The 25,207-nt window shown below is 39.5% G+C and overlaps 1 protein-coding gene across 1 annotated transcript in view; it reads left to right on the forward strand.

The window, feature by feature from the left end:
- Positions 1–2,182: 2,182 nt before the first annotated feature.
- pcp4b (Purkinje cell protein 4b) overlaps positions 2,183–25,207 on the forward strand; it is a 90,769-nt gene continuing 67,744 nt past the window's right edge. Inside the window, exon 1 of the mRNA XM_072915042.1 lies at positions 2,183–2,302. Coding sequence (XP_072771143.1) covers positions 2,294–2,302 — 9 coding nt within the window. The 5' untranslated portion in view covers positions 2,183–2,293. The remainder of the gene's footprint in view (positions 2,303–25,207) is intronic.

Raw genomic sequence — 25,207 nt, forward strand, 5'->3', positions numbered from 1 at the left:
TCTTTAGTTTATTTCGAACATGAACACACTTACATCATAATACATCACACAATTTCATATCATTTCATTTTACATCATGCCCGAAAAGGAGTAGGAAGAAGCAAAGCTATATCTATGATATTAATTTAACATTACACAATAGAAGTAAGGACTTGTGACACTTAAGAACAAATAGGACACCCTAAGAGTGCTCTGGACCGACCTATCTATCGATCGATCGACCGACGGACCGACCGACCTGCTGACATATCTATGATATTAATTTAACATTAGACAATAGAAGTAAGGACTTGTGACACTTAAGAACAAATAGGACACCCTAAGAGTGCTCTGGACCGATCAACCGACCTACCTACCTACCTATGATATTAATTTAACATTAGACAATAAAAGTAAGGACTTGTGACACTTAAGAACAAATAGGACACCCTAAGAGTGCTCTGGACCGATCGACCGACCTACCTACCTACCTATGATATTAATTTAACATTAGACAATAGAAGTAAGGACTTGTGACACTTAAGAACAAATAGGACACCCTAAGAGTGCTCTGGACCAACCTATCTATCGATTGATCGACCGACCAACCTACCTACCTATCTATGATATTAATTTAACATTAGACAATAGAAGTAAAGACTTGTGACACTTAAGAACAAATAGGACACCCTAAGAGTGCTCTGGACCAACCTATCTATCGATTGACCGACCGACCGACCGACCGACCGACCGACCGACCTACCTATCTTTGATATTAATTTAACATTAGACAATAGAAGTAATGACTTGTGACACTTAAGAACAAATAGGACACCCTAAGAGTGCTCTGGAGCACTCGTAGATTTTGTTCTTACCTACGAACAAATCCCAGCTGAAAAAACATTGGTGAATACAAAAATCTCCTTACAAACTTCGTAAGTGAGCCTAAGAAAAAAATTTGTTCTTAAGACCAGTTGCTGAATGGGGCCCAATGTCATTAAAAAGAATAAGAGACGTATTATACTTTAAAAATGTTGGTCTTACTTAAAAATGCACGCATTTAGTTGTATTCAGTGTTAAAAAATATTATATGGCTCTCACGGAAATACATTTAAAACATTTTTGGCTTTCATGGCTCCATACTTGCCAACCTTGAGACCACCGATTTCGGGAGGTGTGTGTGTGTGGTTGGGGGCGTGGTTAAGAGGGGAGGAGTATATTTACAGCTAGAATTCACCAAGTCAAGTATTTTATATATTTATATATATATATATATATATATATATATATATATATATATATATATATAAATATTTGAATTTCAGTGTTCATTTATTTACACATATACACACACATAACACTCATCTACTCATTGTTGAGTTAAGGGTTGAATTGTCCATCCTTGTTCTATTCTCTGTCACTATTTTTCTAACCATGCTGAACACCCTCTCTGATGATGCATTCTGCTTCGTCTCCTTGTTGTGTGCGCAGTTGTGCACTGCACTCTCTAAAAGCCGTAGATGTTATTGTCACATATGCATGTACAGTAGATGGCAGTATTGTCCTGTTTAAGAGTGTCACAACATTGCTGTTTACGGCAGACAAACTGCTTTACGGTAGACGAAAACATGACTGCTGTTGTGTGTTGTTGCCACGCTGGGAGGACGTTAATGAAACTGCCTAACAATAAACCCACATAAGAAACCAAGAACTTGCACTCGATCATTCTACAGTTATAACGTGATTGGGCAGGCACGCTGTTTATATTGTGGGAAAGCGGACGTGAAAACAGGCTGTCGACACGTCACTCAGGTCCGCCTGAATTTCGGGAGATTTTTGGGAGAAAATTTGTCCCAGGAGGTTTTCGGGAGAGGCGCTGAATTTCGGGAGTCACCCGGAAAATCCGGGAGGGTTGGCAAGTATGTATGGCTCTCTCAGCCCAAAAGGTTCCCGACCCTGCCATAGGAGTACTTCACGGACTGTTTCAAATGCAGGAATAAACAGCTTCCCTCCCCAAATTTGCGAGTGCAGACGCTATTATGAAATAATTCCGACATGAATGTGCTTCTCCCCCTTTTTTTTTTCAAGTTGATCGCCATGACGGGGGGGCTTCCTGCGTGTTGAAACATCTGGGGTGGTAACTTCAGGGAGACCCCGGCTCGCCCACGGCGCCGCTATTGGCTCATCGCTGACGTGATTCCACGGAGGAGTCGGCTTGAAGACTTTATAAAAGCTTCCCTGCGCGCTGCGAGTCACTCTCTGTGAAAGCAATCTTGCAGAAAGATCATCACACCTCCACACCAAAAGGCGCACCATGAGCGAGGTAGGATTATTGCACTTCTTTTTTTTTTTTTTATGGGGTTTTACGCACGGATTGTCATGCGAACAGCGGACGCATCATTAGGGAGGATTGTACAACTGTACCGCTGCCTTATGTTTTCTCTTTTACTGTCACGTATTGTCACTTTTAATGAGTAATTGCATGCATTATTAATAAACTACTGGTTGCAATTGTGCATTTACGCAAATATATTGTATAGATCCATGCTTACATTATTAATATGGTTTAGTTCATCTTAAATGTAATGCATTCATTTTACCATTTGGTAGGGCTTTAAACACCATTGCAAGAACAATATTTGGAGTATTCAAGATGCAACTCTACCCCATGAAAACACAACATTTTCCCTTTAAGTAATTTAATTTGAAAAAATAAATTAGATTAAAGTTTTTTTTTTAAATAATTTATCAATTTACATTACATTACATTTTTTTTTTGACAAGCTCCTTTATGTATTGAGCTGTTATTTGACACTTTTGATGATATTTTTCATGTGCTGTTAATTAATAGCGGGTTGTACTAATTGTGCATTTATGCAAATATCTTGTTCACATATGTTTGTGCCCTTCATTAGAAAATCAATTAGGCAACATACATTTAAATGAAGAACTGCAACCACCTCCACCCCCGCCACCCCGAAATGGACAAGCGGTAGCAAATGTATGGATGGACAATGTTATCTAATTCATGCAATTGTGTGCTTGGCCACTGTACATTAATATACACTCATTTAAATGTACTAAATACTCCATATTTATTTATGATAATACATTTTCTCATCCTTTGAATACATACTTCCACCCATTACAATATAACCACTTATTTTATTCTACCCAGAAACACTATTTCAACATATTCTGTTTTATGTCCGCTTTCTCCTATCACAATGTAAAACACGGTGCATTTGAATAATAGGCAATAGACACTTGTGAACGTCTCGTACATTGCTGCATTGTTGCCATGCAAAGCGGTGCTGCATGGGCAAGGTTAGGATAGGACTGTCTTGGCTGCACAAATCATGAACATGCATCATCTTTGCAATTGCGGCTCCGGTTGAAATAAACGTTTTGTTTTTATGTGCAAAAGAATGCAAATAATCAGGTACCTCTGTGCTGGTCCAATGCAAGAAATCGTTATAAAGATTTTTTTAATAAATAACGAATAAATACGTTCAATGATAATACAGTCAAGGATGTTTTAATATAACCAATAAGTTATTAAACATTAGAGCTAAACATCAATAAGTCGATGAATTGATTTAGTATTGTCATAAGGGAGCATACTACTAGGCTGCAACCAGCAGAGGCGCTGTTTATACAGTCCCAACACTACAACATCAGCTATGGCGATAATTATCAAACTTTTTTTGCACCATGTAATGCCAGAAAATAACTTTTTGCTATGCAAATACCTCCATTGCTTTCCCGACTTCCGCCCACTCACTGCGGTTTAGCTTCCATTATGTGGCATGGACTCGCAGGTGAAGTGGGTTCCATGTGAATTTTGTGGCAAATAAGCTTTAAATTTCAGTACATCTTCTGGTTGATAAGTTTAAACCATATATTTATTTCATACGTATACTTATTTAAAAATGTTGCCTGTTCTTGAGTATCATCAATCAATGTTTATTTATATAACCCTAAATCACAAGTGTCTCAAAGGGCTGCACAAGCCACAACGACATCCTCGGCTCAGATCCCACATCAGGGCAAGGAGAAACTCAACCCAGTGGGATGGCAATGAGAAACCTTGGAGAGGACCTCCACAAGGCAACCGGTGCAATGGACGTCGAGTGGATCTAGCATAATATTGTGAAAGTCCAGTCCATAGTGGATCTAACATAATAGTGAGAGTCCAGTCCATAGTGGCCTGCATGCATACCACCAGTAGCCCAGCAGGCACAAGACATTAAAACAACATTGAACACTTGTTGAATTAGGTCCTGATGTTGAGCAACTCAAACCTAACGTAGAAACAACATGCTTTTTGACGACATTTAATCAATGTTGGGTTCTGACGTTGATTCGACCATTGAATTTTGGTCGTATTCCAACCAATATTTTACAACACAAATGCAACATTGAAACAACAGGCTGTTTGACAACGTTTATTCAAGGTCAGGTTGTGACGTTGATTTGACCATTGAAATTTGGGTAATTTCCCAACCAACAACATTGATCCAACGTTAGACACCAACTTTGTCTCAATTTACATATACAACTATTTTGCAATGTTGTTTCAAAGTCCGTTTTTAAGGACATGTATGTATAATCAACGTTGTATCAATGTCTTGTGCCTGCTTGGAGTGTACTTGTTCCAATGTGCTATGGACTCAATACAACATTGGCATGGAAACAGGCATTCAGAACATTCACATAGAGATCCTCTTATCCCAGGGGTCGGCAACCCGCGGCTCCGGAGCCACATGCGGCTCTTTGATCACTCTGATGCGGCTCAGCTGCATACTTGCCGACCTTCCCGGGAGTCTTCGGATTTTGGTGCCTCTCGCAGAAAATTCCCGTGATTAATATTCTCCGATTTTCCCCCTAACATTATTAATTAGGGTGTGCCATGGTGGTACAGCAGTTGGCGTCCTCTACAATCTGTACACAAATCATGCCAGCCCAGTCTTTTGTTGTATGCATCGTCTACTTGAACATGTAAGTGACAGCAAGGCATACTTGGTCAACAGCCACACAGGTTACACTGACGGTGGCCATATAAAACAACTTTAACACTCTTACTAATAATGCGCCACACTTTGAACCAAAACCAAACAGGAATGACAAACACATTTCGGGAGAACATCTGCACCTTAACACAACATAAACACAACAGAACAAATACCCAGAATCCCATGCAGCCCTGACTCTTCCGGGCTACATTATACACCCCTGCTACCACCAAACACCGCCCCCACCCCAACCCTGCTCCCTCACACATCAACACCACCCCTCCGTGCGTCGGATGAGGTGGGCGGGGTTTGGTAGCGGTATAATGTAGCCTGGAAGAGTTAGGGCTGCATGGGATTCTGGGTATTTGTTCTGTTGTGTTTATGTTGTGTTACGGTGCAGATGTTCTCCCGAAATGTGTTTATCATTCTTGTTTGGTGTGGGTTCACAGTGTGGCGCATTATTAGTAAGAGTGTTAAAATGTTTATACCACCACCGTCAGTGTAACCTGTGTGGTTGTTGAGCAGGTATGAATTACTTTCACCCGCGTGAGCATATAGAAGCCTCAAACAACGTGTGGCAGGGCCGGCACGGTAGTTGTAATGGGCGCTAAATGCCGCACCATCGCGGCACATTCGAGATAAAAGTTGCACCGGAATTCATAGTTTGCCGGAAAAATCAAGAGGGTTGACAAGTATGATAATGTCAAGTGCCGTTCAATTAAAACTTGTGGGCCGCATTAACATTTAATTTTCATTTTAAGGTGTGGGCCGCGTGTCTGAGACCCTTGGTTTATACATTGCGCAAAGCAAAAATAAAACTTTGTATGTAGTGTTATTTCATTTTATTTATCAAAAGATTTTTGTGGCTCCCATTGTGTTCTTTAATTTGTGAAACTAGTCAAAATGGCTCTTTGAGTGGTAAAGGTTGCCGACCCCTCTCTTATCCAATTAGCATCAATTTACTGTAAATTTACTGTATAGTCTGTTCAGGAAATTAAGTTAAATATCTATCCCTCGTATAAACACTAGGCATGCCTCGATCTGATGATATCGGATATTGGTCCGATATCAGCAACGATGCATTATATCGGCTTGCATCTAAAATCACCGATACAAGTTCCGATACAACCAGGCCTGCGGCGTGTTTACTTATGCAAAGCCGGGCAGCCAGTTAACATCTGAATATCCCCCAATAAGCACACAAAGTTGCTTACAAAAGGTAAACATGGTAGGCCAGGACTATTCAACTACATAATGAAGAGGGCCGCAGTTTCAAGAGCCCAAGGTCTCAGGGGCCGGACATTGAAATGTGGATGTTTCGTTAGAAAGTGCCTCCGCAGGTTATATTGCTTTGAGACTGTGTTTACTTAACACATCGGCTTTCACGCTGCACTGTCAATAAATTCATTATTATGCAATTGCTACTCGTTTCCAGCGTGTGCAGCTAGTTAACTGCATGAAAAAACAGACGCGACATACGTTTTGTTGAGTATTGATGTTCCTTCCTTTCATTTATTTGCCTTCCTCAGTTTTATTTCTTTACACTTCTTTCTTCATTTAAGTTTGTAAGACTGAACATATGAACATGATAAACATTACAAATGTATAGCGTCCATTGTGTAATTTAAATAAACAATGTCCTTTGTATATTTTACGTAAATATAATAGAAGGTTTAGTGTTAACATATTCACACAATAACAAGAAATGTTTACACACATATGTAACGGGTATAAGAAATACTTTGATTATTTGAGTGAAATTCCTGCTAAAATATGTATATTGTTTTGTTATGCAATGAGAGGTCCAATTGCGCCACCTGCTGGTACCTGAAAGTCTGTAAATATGACCGCAAACCGGAAGCTTATTAGCAGACTTCCTGTCCTCTGCTAATGATAAGCTACGTTCTGATATTGCTCCGCAAAATATTATATATTACACTAAAGCTAACGTGAGATTTATTGTAAGATACACAGTTGTTTAATAGCAGCTGAAATGCTATGTTGTGGAATTTTCGTTTTGAATTGGTTGTTGCTCACGCCAGATGTATTACTATTTTGCACTGAAGTCGATATCATTTTCCCCCTGTAGACATCGAAACCAGCAGAAGTGCTAACCACATATTGTGTGTATGTGCGTTCTGATCACTCATTGCAGGTAATAATTGTTGCACAATGTGCGTTTTACGTGTCAAGACGTTCATATTTAAATTTGTATTGTTCGCCATTTTAACATGCGAACAACGTGGTCTGTCATATTCGCTAGTCACCACCAGAGGGTGCTAAAAGTCCATTTAATTATTTGTGTCATGTATTTTCTATTTTTCTATTTTCTATTTCATAAATATATAAAAAAAAGATGTTGTTGGTGAAAAAACAAGTAAAGAATATGTTTTATTGAATTAATTGTAATACCAGTAAAGATAAAAGCAAGTTAAAACCACTATACGATCACACACGTTAAAAAGTATACTGTTAAAAGCCATTGTATTAAGTTACATCTGTAATTGTATTTCATGTAATTGTAAAAATATGAAAATGTTATGTACTTGAGCAGACTTCCTGTCCTCTGCTAATGACATCGAAACCAGCAGAAGTGCTAACCACATATTGTGTGTATGTGCGTTCTGATCACTCATTGCAGCTACCAGTAAAGAACCACATCATCCAATCCAGCCTGTGTGTGGGTTCTTGGCGGGACGGGTACACAGCAGTTGCACATAGAAATTACATATTTTCCACACCAAACGTTGCGCACAATTTATGGTACTTATCACAATTAAACCTAAGGTGGAGCGTTATTGCCTTCTACTGGGCAATAACGCTACGCTTTGATCGCCCAGAGTTACTCTCAGACAAATAACCACACGACCACAAATACAAAAGACATCACGAAGTCAGAAATTTCAATACAAAACAAAATATCTTTATGCACAAATTATATCTACTTACAAATGTTAGACCAAGTTTGGTGATGAAGCTTACACGCTGGGATTTCTACCATTGTAGCTGCTCGTCTGGATCAATGTGTCCGTGGCTTAAAAGGTCGGCCAGAAAACAATGACTCGAGCTCTTGCTCAGGGCAGAACATTCATACTTTGTTGCCCAGTCGTGGTTAAAAGTCAAATTGTTGCCATTTATTTTGATTTTTTTTTTTCAGGGTTGAATGAGTAGTCTTCTTTTACCCCACCGCTGCTTTATTTTGACACACATGCCTCGCTGTTGCCCCCTGCGGTGTGGCGGTAGCACTGCTTTCATGATCAACCCGAGTTTGAATGGTTTCATCGAGCCTATTTAAGCGATGATCGGCAGGCCAAATTAAAAGCTTTGGCGGGCTGAATGTGGCCCGCGGGCCGCCGGTTCTATAATAGAGCTAGCGGCTACACAACAGCTAAGCACACAATGGCACACAAGCTACACATATGTAATACACGTCCTTAATTTAATATTTTGCAGTCTAGAACAGCACCTTTGTCAATCAAAAACAAGTATCAAAAAATTATAGTTGCATATTATCAGAAAGCACCTCGCCTTCCGCCCATGTGCAGCTGGGATAGACCCCAGCACCCCCCGCGACCCCATAAGGGACAAGCGGTGGAAAAATGGATGGATGGATTATCAGGAAGCGTATTTAGAAAGTATCCAGTAACAAACGTGTCCGCATCATTCAACTTACTTTGTCATGAGCTTAATTTAATGAGTTATTGTGACCACGGGGTGACTCCGGAAAAACAATTACCACCCCACTTCAACCTAAAGACAGCATAAGTCCATTCCAAATGGTTAATAATAAATACAGTAGGTCAGTGTGTTACATCATACTTGCCAAACCTCCCGAATGTTCCGGGAGACTCCCGAAATTCAGCGCCTCTCCCGAAAACCTCCCGGGACAAATATTCTCCCGAAAATCTCCCGATTTTCAGCCGGAGCTGGAGGCCACGCCCCCTCCAGCTCCATGCGGACCTGAGTGAGGACAGCCTTTTCTTTATGACGGGAGGACAACAGGGTGACAAGAACTAAATCATCCAGACTAGAGATAAATTATATTGTTATGTTTATCTTACCTAAAAATAAATATATTTATTAATTTAAAACAATAAAAATAAAAATACACTTTTACTATATTTTGCTAAAAACATCAAAATTAATTGTTTTTTTATTTGTATTTTTTCTGACTCCTTATTACGTCCAGCCATAGGATTATACATTAAAATAAACATATTTGAAATCATTAATTTTAAATGATCATAATAATTCATTTAAAATGACCATATTTAATTATTAAAATAATTGCTTGTTTATCAACAACTTTAGCATTTTATTCATTACATTTTGAAGCTCTCAGAAGCCAAGTTATGTTATATTCCTTAAGATTTATTTATGCAAGTTTGAAGTATCAATTATCTAAACACAGTTTTGTTTGCATATATTCAGGATGTATATATATATATATATATGTATATATATGTATATATGTATATGTATATGTATATATGTATACGTATATGTATATGTATGTATATATATATGTATGAAATACTTGACTTGGTGAATTCTAGCTGTCAATATACTCCTCCACTCTTGACCACGCCCCCCCCCACCTCCCGAAATTGGGGGTCTCAAGGTTGGCAAGTATGTGTTACATACATATCATTGTTCTTTATTTGACTAATCTCACTTGATCAAGCCTTTTCTAACATGCCACACTCGAAAAAAAGAAAAGGTATGTATAATTTGTGCAGATATCACGTCAGATCACTATCTGTATTAGCCAATACTCAAAGCGCCCCGATAATAATGCAGTTCTACACCTCTCGAAGCCAATAGTATTATATTAAAGATATTTCTAGTACCTGTCTCATTAGTAATACAAATATAACATGTATAGTTACAATCAAGGTAATCTTCTTTGTACAGTAATAACTTCTAGCTGTGCAGTGTGCTTACTTACAGTCATACATTGAAATAAAGTCTATGGCAATTTTGCTTTAATTGGTCTACTTAACAACAGTTTTAATGCAGTCCCAGGCAAGTGACAGCAACCCTTGGAACAAAGGTGTTGTTATTTCAATGGCCACTCTCTATTAAAGTCTGTCATTACCTCAAATGGCAAATGTATAGACATCAACACACTTCCCCGCAAGCTGTTTACAACAAATTGTTCATTGCGCTGCTTAATAAAAGATGCATGCAATGTGTGTGTGTGTGTGTGTGTGTGTGTGTGTGTGTGTGTGTGTGTGTGTGTGTGTGTGTGCGCGCGCACACAGGAGCTATTTGAATAATTGAATCCTTTTGGCCCGCAGCGAAATCACCAGCCTTTGATTTGGCGTTAATATGCAAAGTAAATAGACGGTGCCACTTCCTGTTGATTAAAAGCGCTGTAGCATTAGACAGGACGTATGAATGTGTGAATGGAAGCTAGATGAGGTGTGAATGAGACCATGGTGATTCCTGAGCTTATTTCACACGTTGACAGCCTTGTTGACATGTTCTTCCTTTTTCTGGATGCAGAAGAATATGATGGATGGAGATGAAGCCCTACTTCATGTAGCTAGAATACAATACCAGAAAATACGACATGATCTGAGGAGATTTGACCGCGATGTGAGCATCTAAATAGATGCTCAATAGGGCCGACTGAAGGGGCCACTGCACACGAGATGCCCTCACAATTGAACACGTTTGTACCACTCTTGTAAGGAAGGGTCTAATATTCAAGATTTGCCAAGTCTTTCATCACCAAAGACATGGAATACTGTAAGTTTTACCTGTAGGAGTCAAAAAAACAAATAAATCAAGTATGCCAGATATCCCAGGCTATAAATTTCACCGGTATTTAATTTTAGAACAAATAAATATTTGTACATATATTAGCCGCACTGGACCATAATCCGCCGATATATATCGGTATGAAAGATTTTGTAAATGTTTATTTTAGAGATTAGAGATATCTGCTTTTTTGCCGATATCCGATATTGTCCAACTCTTAATTACCGATTCCGATATCAACCGATACCGATATATACAGTCATGCAATTAACACATTATTATGCCTAATTTTGTTGTGATGCCCCGCTGGATGCATTAAACAATGTAACAAGGTTTTCCAAAATGAATCAACTCAAGTTATGGAAAAAAATGCCAAATGGCACTGCCATATTTATTATTGATTTTTAACATGCCTCAAAACAGCAGCTTGGAACTTGGAACATGGGGTTGAGTTGGGGGGGGGGGGGGGGGGGGGGGGGGTTAGCGGGGCGTGTATATTGTAGCGTCCCGGAAGAGTTAGTGCTTCAAGGGGTTCTGGGTATTTGTTCTGTTGTGTTTAGGTTGTGTTACGGTGCGGATGTTCTCCCGAAATGTGTTTGTCATTCTTGTTTGGTGTGGGTTCACAGTGTGGCGCATATTTGTAACAGTGTTAAAGTTGTTTATACGTCCACCCTCTGTGTGACCTGTATGGCAGTTGACCAAGTATGATTGCATTCACTTGTGTGTGTGAAAAGCTGTTGATATTAAGTGATTGGGCCGGCACGCAAAGGCAGTGCCTGTAAGGTTTATTGGCGCTCTGTACTTCTCCCTAGGTCTGTGTACCACTCCGTACAACGGCGTTTTAAAAAGTCATGGATTTTACTTTTTGAAACCGATACCGATAATTTCCGATATCACATTTTAAAGCATTAATCGGCCGATAATATCGGCAGCCCGATATTATCGGACATCTCTAGTTTATTTACATACCTGTTTCCAAACTGTGCCTGTTGCAGGGCAGGAAAACGGCTGATCAAACAAAACAGAAGTCATCGTTTTGGATCCACTAGCTGCGGAAGCTAGCGCTCCAGTCAGCTAAACCGACTCAATAATTCCACGGTGACGTTTTTGTTGAATTTACAGAACTGAAACAACACAAAGACTATGCCATTGTAAGTTAATAATACTAACATACACTTGTAAAGTGTTAGCATATTAGCTAATGCTAATGACGCTAGCTTGATTGCAAAAATGCATGAAAATACAGACATCCCACATGGTTTAGTAAGTATATATATATATATATATATATATATATATATATATATATATATATATATATATATATATATATATATATTGTAAAACTTACAAATGTTGCTTGGAGTGATGAATGAAGAATACTTTCAAGCAGAGACTCTATGGACGGTTATACTTCCGGTTCCAGGTACGGAACAAGGAGTACATTTTCACCTGCAGTGAGCAAACTTGTCCAAAAGATGGCGCCATAGCACAAACAATAAAGTTAAAGTTCCAACGATAGTAACACACACACTATGTGTGGTGAAATGATTCTCTGCATTTGACCAATCCTCATCTTCAGCCCCTGGGAGGTGAGGGGAGCAGTGAGCAGCAGCGGCCGCACTCAGGAATCATGTTGGTGATTTAACCCCCAATTCCAACCCTTGATGCTGAGTGCCAAGCAGGGAAGCAATGGGTCCCATTTTTATAGTCTTTGGTATGACTCGGCCGGGATTTGAATTCACGGCCTTCCAGTCTCAGGGCGGACACTCTAACCACAAGGCCACTGAGCAGGTCTAATAATAACATTAATTAATAACACACCTTTTCAGTGTCGGTGTTTCAAGAAAAAGATTTGTTGAATACTAAACATTACCGTCGTTAGCGAAGAAAAATCCATATATTCGCTGTACCATTTTATAAGCCGCAGGATGCAAAGCGTAGGGAAAAAAATGAAACATGTATTCTACATCACTCACGTTCAACGGCATTTTCAATGTTACATTTAAATGGCTGCCAATCTAAATCAAATCCATTTTTGAAATGAAACCTTTTAAAAATAATTAGGTTAATGTTTTGCTTTAACAGTTTTGCTCATGACTTTTATCCCTGACTGTGATATCATAATGGAATTTCAAAAATTGAATGGGGTTGTCATTGATAGCAGAAGTCATGTTAAAGCAATATTGTTGAAAATATGTTATCGTTTATTGTGCTGGTAGCTTGCAGTCATCAGAGAACAATTGAACTACATCAAACTAAGAGCTCTTTTGAATATTTTGCACTTTTTGTGTAGTTTAATAAAGTCATCAGTATAGAGTGGAACCTCCATTTGCAAACTTAATTGGTTCTCTGATCGAGCTCGTAACTCAAAACACTCAAATCAACATCGCCAATTGAAATCAATTGAAATCAATTCATTTGGCTTGTCCCAGGATGCAGGGATGGTAAGCAATGTGCATGCAAGAGGTCCTTTAATTAAGTACCAGGCAGTGGACAGAACAACACAAGAATATAGACAGGACTATCTCCATCAAACACACAATCAGCAGCTTCTTCATATTTAAATGGATAAGTTTCAGCCGTTTGGATAATATTTTAACGTATTTGGCAGGCAAAAAAGCTGTCTTTGCTTCAGTGTGGTGCAGATACTGTCTCACCACTGTTGGTTACATTTTTGATGATTTATTTATTTAATTCAATGACTATCATCCCCTTCTTCTCAGTACTGTCCTTCACACTCACTTCCATCATTCCAATGGTTGGAAAAAAAAAAAAAAGCAATGTTGATTGCTAGCTAAAAGCTAATGCTAGTGAGTAAGACTGGATGTTCTGGCTGGTTTATTCTGACCATCGCCACACTAACTCGGGGTGGGGAGGCTTGTAACTCAATGCTTTGCTCGCAACTTAAAGCATAACAATAAGCTGTGTCTGAAAATACAAGGTGCCACAGTATCGGAGACCACCACCAAAAAAAAAAAAAAAAAACATTGTAAAATGAATGCCTCTCTAAAAATGAGACCGGACATCCTCACATCCCTGCAGTGTACCTAATAAAGTGTCCAGGCAACGTGGCTGCACGAGTGGAGCAGCCTGAGGTAATTGCACATTTCATTTGACTTTTTAATTATGCTGCTTTTTTCGCCGTCTCCCAGGCGCACAGTAGCGAGTCAACAACTTCAAAAAAGATTAAAAAATCCAGCAGAACAAGTCTTTAAAGCTTTTGTCAGCACCGGCTTGTCAAAGAGAAACCAACGAGCTGACAAGAGAAAAACTGTCAGTCGCTCCAGATAGTGGAAAATGGCTGACTGGGACATTTTAATCCGTTATTCCCCCCCCCCCCCCCTCCAACTCCACACAGACAAGAGGTTAAGCCACTGACACTGTTAGTGACATCATAATAACTGTTGCATTCATCACTATTGTCTACTTTGCATCACATTTTGTGGGGTTTTTAAGGACCTACTGCAAAAACGCTGGTCAAAGATCCTCAAACCTGACAGGAGCACTTTGCTGCTTTTAAGAATCTGCTTCTAAAAAGATCCTCTATTTAATATTAGTAGGAATAGATACAAAATTCGGTACTTTAATAGGCACCGACCTAATTCCTCCTGTGCAACCGGCTATCTACATAAAATCAATTTAGATCAAGTCCGATGGCATCCTCGGCCGGCTCAAACACTTGGCGGGCAAACAAGCACTCAAGCAGCACTCAGTCGGACTGCCTTTGGGTAATGTTTCAATTTTCCGTACCAACAAAGCAAGTTAGCCTGATAGAAAGCGCTCAAACGTACAGTACGTCTCCTCTTTTCAAAATGTGCTAGCTCAATGCTAATTTACATTGTATTTGTCATTGACATGCTACTGATTAGCATTGGAGATTTTTCATAGCGATTTAAACACCTCCAAATGTGTAAGTGAAAACTACAACTAAGATGCATGTTACAATCAAACAGCTGGTGTGTATTAAGTACAATACTTACAGTATAAACTGTGTAGAGTGTAGGGTTGTACGGTATACCGGTATTAGTATAGTACCGCGATACTAATAAATCATATTCGGTACTATACCGCCTCTGAAAAGTACCGGTCCTCCACCCGTCGTGGAGCATGTTGGCTAGCTAGCCAGCTAGCGGCTGATATCTATCCGCAGTCAGCACTGCTGTAACTATTTCTAAATCACTAATCCTTGTCTCCATGGTGACTAGTAGAGTACATTTATTACAAGTATCATCCCTGTAGGACAAGTGATACCTAAAATGCTTCACTATGCACGTTACAACTGGTCTAAAATTACCAAATCCAGGTCAATACTTCACTAAGTCCATTCAACAATTATTAAGTCGATAATCTTGACTGTGAATGACGGTCATACTTAGTCAACAGCCATACATGTCACACTAAGGGTGACCGTATGAACAACGCTAACACTGTCATAAACAAGTGCGATGTAGTGAAACCACACTAAACAACAATGCCAAACACATTGTGGGGGGATATTTGCACCGCAACACAACATAAACACTACAGAACAAATTCCCAGAATTCCCTGCAGCACCAACTCTTCCTGAACGCTACAATATAAACAAACGCCATTGGTGGATCTACACCTAAAATCCACTGTAATCAGAATCAGAATACCTTTATTGTCATTGTATGGAAACAACGAAATTGGACAGCTGTCCAGCTCAGTGCTTTCAAAACAAACCTACATAAAAGAGTCTTAAGACAACAATAATAATAAAACAATTTAAAATTTAAAAACATAATAAAATGTTAAAAAACATACTGCACAGTAGATCTTTATCAAAGGTAAGCAAGTAATAAAGTGGTGAGTGTTCAGGTAAGTGCATAGTTTAGGGCAATAACAGCTCTAGGATAGAAACTGTTTTTCAGTCTATTTGTCCTTGCTTTGATGGTCTTATAGCGGATGGGATGAGTCCCTGAGGATGCTGTTTGCTCTCCTTTTGCAGTGTCTCTTATGCAGGTCCTCTAGAGATGTAGGTAATGTACTACCAAGTACAATAGCGTATGTAGTCGATACTACTATGATTACATCAATATTTTTTAGCATCACAAAATCTTCTTTGTTTTAAAAAAAATGTATATTATGTTTATAAACTCAGGAAATATGTCCCTGGACACATGAGGACTATGAATATGACCAATGTATGATCCTGTAACTACTTGGTATCGGATTGATACCCAAATTTGTGGTATCATCCAAAACTAATGTAAAGTATCTAACAAGAGAAGAATAAGTGATTATTACATTTTAACAGAAGTGTAGATAGAACATGTTAAAAGAGAAAGTAAGCAGATATTAACAGTAAATAAACAAGTAGATTAATAATTAATTTTCTACCACTTGTCCTTAATAATGTCGACAAAATAATAGAATGATAAATGACACAATATGTTACTGCATATGTCAGCAGACTAAATTAGGAGCCTTTGTTTGTTTACGTACTACTAAAAGACAAGTTGTCTTGTATGTTCACTATTTTATTTAAGGACAAAGTTGCAGTAAGAAACATATGTTTAATGTACCCTAAGATTTTTTGTTAAAATAAAGCCAATAATGCCATTTTTTGTGGTCCTCTTTATTTACAAAAGTAGTGAAAAGTACCGAAATACATTTTGGTACCGGTACCAGTACCAAAATATTGGTATCGGAACAACACTAATAGAGTGTAAACCAGCAATTCTCAAACTAAGTTAGGTGTACCACTAGTGGTACGTGGGCTGAATCTAGTGGTGCGCCAAAGAATCACTTGAGTACGCTGTTTTATTTTCCTATATTCAAGGCCTACTGAAACCCACTACTACCGACCACGCAGTCTGATAGTTTATATATCAATGAGGAAATCTTAACATTGCAACACATGCCAATACGGCCGGGTTAGCTTACTAAAGTGCAATTTTAAATTTTGCGCGAAATATCCTGCTGAAAACGTCTCGGTATGATGACGTCAGCGCGTGACGTCACGGATTGTAGAGGACATTTTGCGACAGCATGGTGGCCAGCTATTAAGTCGTCTGTTTTCATCGCAAAATTCCACAGTATTCTGGACATCTGTGTTGGTGAATCTTTTGCAATTTGTTCAATGAACAATGGAGACAGCAAAGAAGAAAGCTGTAGGTGGGAAGCGGTGTATTGCGGCCGACTGCAGCAACACAAACACAGCTGGTGTTTCATTGTTTACATTCCCGGAAGATGACAGTCAAGCTTTACCATTGGCCTGTGGAGAACTGGGACAACAGAGACTCTTACCAGGAGGACTTTGAGTTGGATGCGCAGACGCGGTACCGTGAGTATGCATGCAGCTGCGGCTTCCAAACATTTGATCGCTTGCCCGTACGTGCGTGCCGCTATGTGCATGTCACGTACGTATCTTTGGGGACTTTGGGGAAATATATGTGCTGTATGAACTTTGGGGAGGAGAACGGTACTTTGGGCTGTGGGATTGAGTGTGTTGTGCAGGTGTTTGAGTTGTATTGGCGGGTTATATGGACGGGAGGGGGGAGGTGTTTGTTATGCGGGATTAATTTGTGGCATATTAAATATAAGCCTGGTTGTGTTGCGGCTAATAGAGTATATATATGTCTTGTGTTTATTTACTGTTTTAGTCATTCCCAGCTGAATATCAGGTCCCACCCGCCTCTCACAGCATCTTCCCTATCCGAATCGCTCCCACTGCCCTCTAGTCCTTCACTCTCACTTTCCTCATCCACAAATCTTTCATCCTCGCTCAAATTAATGGGGAAATCGTCGCTTTCTCGGTCCGAATCGCTTTCGCTGCTGGTGGCCATGATTGTAAACAATGTGCAGATGTGAGGAGCTCCACAACCTGTGACGTCACGCTACTCGTCTGCTACTTCCGGTACAGGCAAGGCTTTTTTATCAGCGACCAAAAGTTGCGAACTTTATCGTCGATGTTCTCTACTAAATCCTTTCAGCAAAAATATGGCAATATCGCGAAATGATCAAGTATGACACATAGAATGGACCTGCTATCCCCGTTTAAATAAGAAAATCGCATTTCAGTAGGCCTTTAAAACACAGTGTTACTGTTCAAACTGTGTGTACTGTTACAATGGCCAACATTATTAAATATACCATAAATTCCGTAATATAAGCCGCTACTTTTTTCCTTCACTTTGAACCCTTTCTTCACTGACGGCCATAAAAAAGTTTTCAAAAATAAAAAAAACAAGCAAATACGCTAAGAAGTTGTTTTGTTGTTTGTGCTAAAGCGCCATCCTTTGGACGAGTTGGCTCACTGCAGGTGCTGCAGTGTCCTTCCATTTACATTTTTTTTTTTAACTGAGTGCAGTTCAATGTTCTAGCCGTCCATAGCGGTTCTACTGGTATGGAATCTTCATTCATCACTCCAAGCAAAATGTGTAAGTTTTATAATATAGCTAAAACAATTCATACTCACTATACCGTCCCATGTGTGATGTCTGTAGGAGTGTTTTCATGTATATTTGTATGTGCTATCGTAATGTAATGACGTTAGCGTCGTTAGCAACAACTAATATGCTAACACGTTTACAAGTGTCTGTGTTGGTATTATCAACTTAGAACGGCATTATTTTTGTACTTCTTCAGTGTCACAAATTCCTCAGTAAATTCACCAAAACGTCACCGTGGAGTTATTGAGTCTCTTTAGCTGATTGGAGAGCTAGCTTCCGCAGCTAGTGGGTATTTGACAATAACTTCTGTTTTGTTTGATCAGCCGTTTTACTGCCGTGTTAAAGGCAGGGTTAAGGTATGTATATAAAGACTTACAGGATATGTCTGTGTAAATAACTCATTTCACAACCTATGTGCGGCCTATTGTCCGGTGCGGCTCATATATGGAAACATATTTCTTTCCCCTAAAATTTAGTGGGTGCGGCTAAAATACTGGTGCGCTCTATAGTCCGGAAAATATGGTACTTGTTATATAAAACCTCTGCCTTGTTTTTAATGAATTTTTAGGCCTACTGCGCTACTGCATTCTAATGTTAGTCATTGCGGTGGTACTTGAAGAGCCAATTTTTTTTTCAGGTGGTGGTTTGAGAACCACTGCTATCAAGACTACTCTTACTATTATGTTGGATCCACTATGGACTGGACTCTCACACTATTATGTTAGATCCACTATGGACTGGACTCTTACTATTATGTTGGATCCACTATGGACTGGACTCTCACAATATTATGTCAGACCCACTCGACATCCATTGCATTCGGTCTCCCCTAGAGGGGGGGGGTTACCCACATATGCGGTCCTCTCCAAGGTTTCTCATAGTCATTCACACCGACGTCCCACTGGGGTGAGCTTTTCCTTGCCCTTATGTGGGCTCTGTACCGAGGATGTCGTTGTGGCTTGTGCAGCCCTTTGAGACACTTGTGATTTAGGGCTATATAAATAAACATTGATTGATTGAAGACTAGATTGAGCTTAATTGCAAAGACTACTCCCTCACTAGGAAACACACTAAAGCCAATACTGCCATCTAACGTCTTGGTAGTGAAACTGCATGCAAAGTATACTATATAATTCTACACTATATTGCCAAAAGAATTTGGCCACCCATCCAAATGATCAGAATCAGGTGTTCTAATCACTTGGCCCGGCCACAGATGTATACAATCAAGCACTTAGGCATGGAGATTGTTTCTACAAACATTAGTGAAAGAATGGGCCGCTCTCAGGAGCTCAGTGATTCCCAGCATGGAACTGTCATAGGATGCCACCTGTGCAACAAATCCAGTCGTGAAATTTCCTCGCTCCTAAATATTCTGGGTTTGGAGGTTGCCAGGAGAACGGTACATTTCGGACTGCATTGTGCCGAGTGTGAAATTTGGTGGAGGAGGAATTATGGTGTGGAGTTGTTTTTCAGGAGTTGGGCTTGGACCCTTAGTTTCAGTGGAAAGGAACGTTGAATGTTCCAGGATACCAAAACATTTTGGACAATTTCATGCTCCCAACCTTGTGGGAACAGTTTGGAGCGGGCCCCTAGCTCTTCCAACATGACTGTGCACCAGTGCACAAAGCAAGGTCCATAAAGACATGGATGACAGAGTCTGGTGTGGATGAACTTGACTGTCCTGCACAGAGTCCTGACCTGAACCAGATAGAACACCTTTGGGATGAATTAGAACACACTCCGCAACCTTGTGGACAGCCTTCCCAGAAAAGTTGAAGCTGTAATAGCTGCAAAAGATGGACTGACATCATATTGAACCCTATGGGTTAGGAATAGGATGGCACTTCAAGTTCATATGTGAGTCAATTTTGGCAATATAGTGTATATAATTAAAAACATATTTGATTGTTTTAATGAATAAATTATTAACAATTATGAACACATGAACACACACAGAAATTCGCACCATTGAGTACCGGTATTGATTCCCAGCTACTGGGAATCGGTACAGTATCAACTTAAATGTTAATAGTGCCCATACCTAGATAATAGTAGCTTCTACGTTTTTGAAGTGAACTCATGGTCCAAACTACCCAGAATTTCTACTCTGGTATTTTGGGCTTAAATTCGTAGTTGGAAAGCATTGATTTGAATGAAAAAGCTGTCAGAGCTAGATTTGTCTAAGTACTCAGACTGACATATCAGGAGGTTGCTTCCATCTGATGGTTGGTAGAAAAGAGGCAAAGGGCACATTACAGCACAACAATTAAATAATAAATCCCTAAGAAAAAGTACCAATTATATTTAGAATGTTCTGACCTTAGTGCTCTGGGAGGACATAATGGAGGTTGGATTGGATTTTGCTCATTTAAGGAATTAGTCTGCCAGTTGTTCCCTCTCATGGCTTCAAACTCACTATCCCATTTAAAAGAAAAAGTCACATCAGGAGTTTTCACCACCGGCGACATTTATAATCCAGCGAGTGTATCTGAGGCTGGGGGCCACAGGATAAATCTGCCCTGCTCTCTGCAGATTGGCAAAGCCCCAGGAGGACGTAGTGTGTCACTACGTTCACATGTTTGTAAGCAGCTTTCCAGCGTGTTCCGCAGGATTAGGGGACTTTGTGGATCGTGTTCGATCTGTTGTACCTTGGCCTCCCACGATGTTTTCATTGGCTGCTCAGCAGGCCGATGGATTCAAACTCATCACTGTTTTGTGTTCGTTCACTGATGGACTTCACTTGTTTCTGTTTGCGTTGATGAGGCCATGCAGGGTTTCCCGCAGCGCTTTGCTGTTAAGGCGGCCGCCTTAACAACAAAGAGCCACCACCTAAACTAAAGTATTTTTTTATTTTTATTTTGTTATTTTGTTATTTTTTTGTATTCAAAAATATATATATACATATTTTTTAATTTTATTTTTTAATTATTTTTATTTTTATTTTTATTTTTATTTTTTGGTCCTGTCCAGCTTCTCAGGCAAATCATATAGTTGATGTAGATGCCCGTATCGGCTGTTCAGATTTACTTTACTAAAGAAAAGTGTACAATACTTCTCTTGTTGCCTTATTTGTATTTTACTTCATCAAATGTATTTATATTATCATTTGGTGCTAAACTAAAGTCTTAACAAGCTGCTACGCTTCGTACTGCCTCTGCCTCTGTCAGTACGTCTCTGCAGCACCCAGCATTGTCCCACCCACACAACCATCTGATTGGTTACACGCAGAGCGGTAACAGCCAATCAGCAGTGCGTATTCAGAGCGCATGTAACAGCCAATCAGCAGTGAGTATTCAGAGCGCATGGAGTCAGTGCTCACGGCAGAGGCAGGCAGAGAGGAGAGACGGTGCGGGTTAGATGATAGGTGTTTAGCAGGTGAGCATAATGCAGCGGACTCTCCCCAAATTATAATAAACACCTTCCAGTCAACTACTAGTAACATCACTATGAGCCCGTTGACGTTCTAGAAATATAAGCGGCAGCTCAGCTCGCTCGCAGTCCTTTAGGTGAAGGCTAATTAGCTTTTAGCGTGCGTGTGTGTTACGGACAGCAAAGCTCTGTCTGAGAGAAAGACAAGCATTATTGACCTACAGTAACAACTAAGTTATTTCACTGTATCTTTTTCTGTGTTGAAGCAGCAAAAAAGGACATTATGCTAAATGAAGAGTTTCTGTCTCTGATAGTTGATATAATAATGTAACTGCATCATAAAGCCTATATGAACTCCATAGTGTTATGGGATGAATAGTCTCTGCTATTGCTATTGTACTATTTTTTCCAGCTATAGTTTATAGTTAAAGTACCAATGATTGTCACACACACACGAGGTGTGGCGAAATTATTCTCTGCATTTAACCCATCACCCTTGATCACCCCCTGGGAGGTGAGGGGAGCAGTGAGCAGCAACGGTGGCCGCGCCCGGAAATCATTTTTATTGATTTAACCCCCAATTCCAACCCTTGATGCTATGTAATGTAGCAGCCTAGTTTTGAATGGCAGGGTCCCTGCTATCACATGTTGATAAAAATATAACATTTACATTAAAAAAAAATCAACTACAGGCTTCCCAAATGCTGTAATAAATTAAGCATGATGAGTTGAACATATGTCAGCATGTGGCCCCACTTTTAACTATTTTTTTCAAACGCTTATTGCAAACGCTTATTTACAGTAAGTCATTAATTTGACTTAGTCATTATTTTGTCTTAGTAAGTCAATATTTACTAAGTCAAAATAATGACATACTTAGTATCTCAGGTATCTAGGACTGTTTTGTGTTTTGTTTTTACTTTACGGAAAAAAGATCGAGATATATATATCGTATATTGCCATTCAGCATACGGAGCGGAAACACAACCAAAAATTGTAGGAAATAGAAGAGTATGGAGGAGGGAAGGAACTGCTCAAGATCCAAAGCATACCACCTCATCAGTGAAGCATGGTGGTGGTAGTGTAATGGAACTGGATCTCTTATATTTATTGATGATGTGACAGCTGACAAAAGCAGCAGAATGAATTCTGAAATGTTTGGGGCAATATTATCTGCTCATATTCAGCCAAATGCTTCAAAAGTCATTGGACGGTGCTTCACAATGCAGATGGACAGTGAGCCGAAGCATACTGCAAAAACAACCAAAGTTTTTTAAGGCAAAGAAGTGGAATGTTGTGCAATGGTCAAGTCAATCACCTGACCTGAATCCCATTGAGCATGAATTTCAATTGCTGAAGACAAAACTAAAGGGAAAATGCCCAAAGAACAAGCAGGAAGTGAAGACAGCTGCAGCAGAGGCCCGGCAGAGCATCACCATTGACCAAACCCAGCGTCTGGTGATGTCTATGGCTTCCACACTTCAGGCTGTCATTGACTGCAAAGGATTTGCAACAAAGTATTAAAAAGTGACAATTTGATTTATGATTATGTTAGTTTGTCCAATTACTTTTGGTCCCTTAACAAGTGGAAGGCACATATAAAATGTGTTGTAATTCCTACACCGTTCACCTGATTGGGATGTAAATACCCTCAAATTAAAGCTCAAAGTCTGCACTCAAAGCACATCTTGCAACATAAACACAACAGAGCAAATACCCAGAACCCCTTGCAGCACTAACTCTTCCGGGACGCTACAATATCCCCCCCCCCCCAACCATCCAGCGGGGCATCACAACAAAATTAGGCATAATAATGTGTTAATTCCACAACTGTATATATCGGTATCGGTTGATATCGTAATCGGTAATTAAGAGTTGGACAATATCGGAATATCGGATATCGGGATGACAAGTGACACTCTCATACACACTACTGAAACACTCTCATACACACACTACTGAAACACTCTCACACACACTACTGAAACACTCTCATACACACTACTGAAACACTCTCTTACACACTACTGAAACACTCTCATAGTCACTACTGAAACATTCTCATACACATTACTGAAACGCTCTCATACACACTGCTGAAATGTTTTTTTCTCACACACTACTGAAACACTCTCATACACACTACTGAAACACTCACACAAACAACTGACATTTTTTCTCTCACACACAAGACTGAAACACTCTCACACAAACAACTGACATTTTTTTCTCTCACACACACGACTGACACACTCATACACACTACAGAAATTCTCCCATACACACTACTGAGTACTACACACTCAGTAGTGTGTGAGAATAATGTTTTTTTCTCACACGCACTACTGAAACACTCTCATACACACTACTGAAACACTCACATAAACAACTGACATTTTTTCTCTCACACAAACAACTGACATTTTTTTCTCTCTCACGCACACACAACTGAAACACTCATACACACTACAGAAATCCTCCCATAATGTTTCAGTTGTTTGTATGAGAGGATTTCAGTAGTGTGAATGAGAGGATTTCAGTAGTGTGTATGAGAGGATTTCAATGGTGTGTATGAGAGAAAACAAATCAGTAGTGTGTATGAGAGGATTTCAGTAGCGTTGTATGAAATGATTTCAGTAGTGTGGATGAGAGACAAAAATTGTAGTGTGTATGAGAGGATTTCAGTGGTGTGTATGGGAGAAAAAAATCAGTAGTGTGTATGAGAGAATTTCAGTAGTGTGTATGAGAGGATTTCAATGGTGTGTGTGAGAGGGGAAAAAATCAGTAGTGTGTATGAGAGAATGTCAGTAGTGTGATGAGAAGATTTCAATGGCGTGTATGAGAGAAAAAAATCAGTAGTGTGTATGAGAGGATGTCAGTAGTGTAATGAGAGTGTTTCAGTTGTGTGTATGAGAGAAAACAAATCCGTAGTGTGTGTGAGAGGATTTCAGTAGTGTGTATGAAATGATTTCAGTAGTCTATATGAAAGAAAAAATTTCATTAGTGTGTATAAGAGGATTTCAGTGGTGTGTATGAGAGAAAACAAATCAGTAGTGTGTATGACAGAATTTGAGTAGTGTGGATGAGAGTGTTTCCGAAGTGTGTATGAGAGAAAAAAAAATCAATAGTGTGTATGAGAGGATTTGAGGTAGTATGTATGAGATAATATTTTTTCAGTTGTTTATGTGAGAGCATTTCAGTAGCGTATGTAAGAGGTAATTCTGAATAATGTCCTTAACAGCCCTTTATATGTTTTCATAGTGCATATGAGTCTGATAGTTATACAGCTATACATTTGCAAGCACACACACACACACACACACACACACACACACACACGGAAACATACGCGCACATACATGCAGCTCTGTGGTGGCTGGGACTGCAAGTGGCAGAGGAAATGTAAAGAGAATCAATAAAATAAATGGATGTCTCTATTAAGCCTGTTGCTTGGCTTTAGTGCTTTTCTTGCAGTGGCTGATAAATAAGCATTATGCATGCAAACCTATCAGGGAAGATAATGGCGATCAAATAAAGATGAATATTACCATTAAACTCAACACGTGTCCAATCACAGTACACCTTTGCTGGCTGTGCAGTCATGTAAATCCCACATTTCCGCAAGCTCAGCAATGCGCACGTTTCCCGTCATGCAC

The sequence above is a fragment of the Nerophis lumbriciformis genome, linkage group LG17, assembly GCF_033978685.3.
Source record: "Nerophis lumbriciformis linkage group LG17, RoL_Nlum_v2.1, whole genome shotgun sequence".
In the NCBI taxonomy this organism is placed as follows: Eukaryota; Metazoa; Chordata; class Actinopteri; order Syngnathiformes; family Syngnathidae; genus Nerophis; species Nerophis lumbriciformis.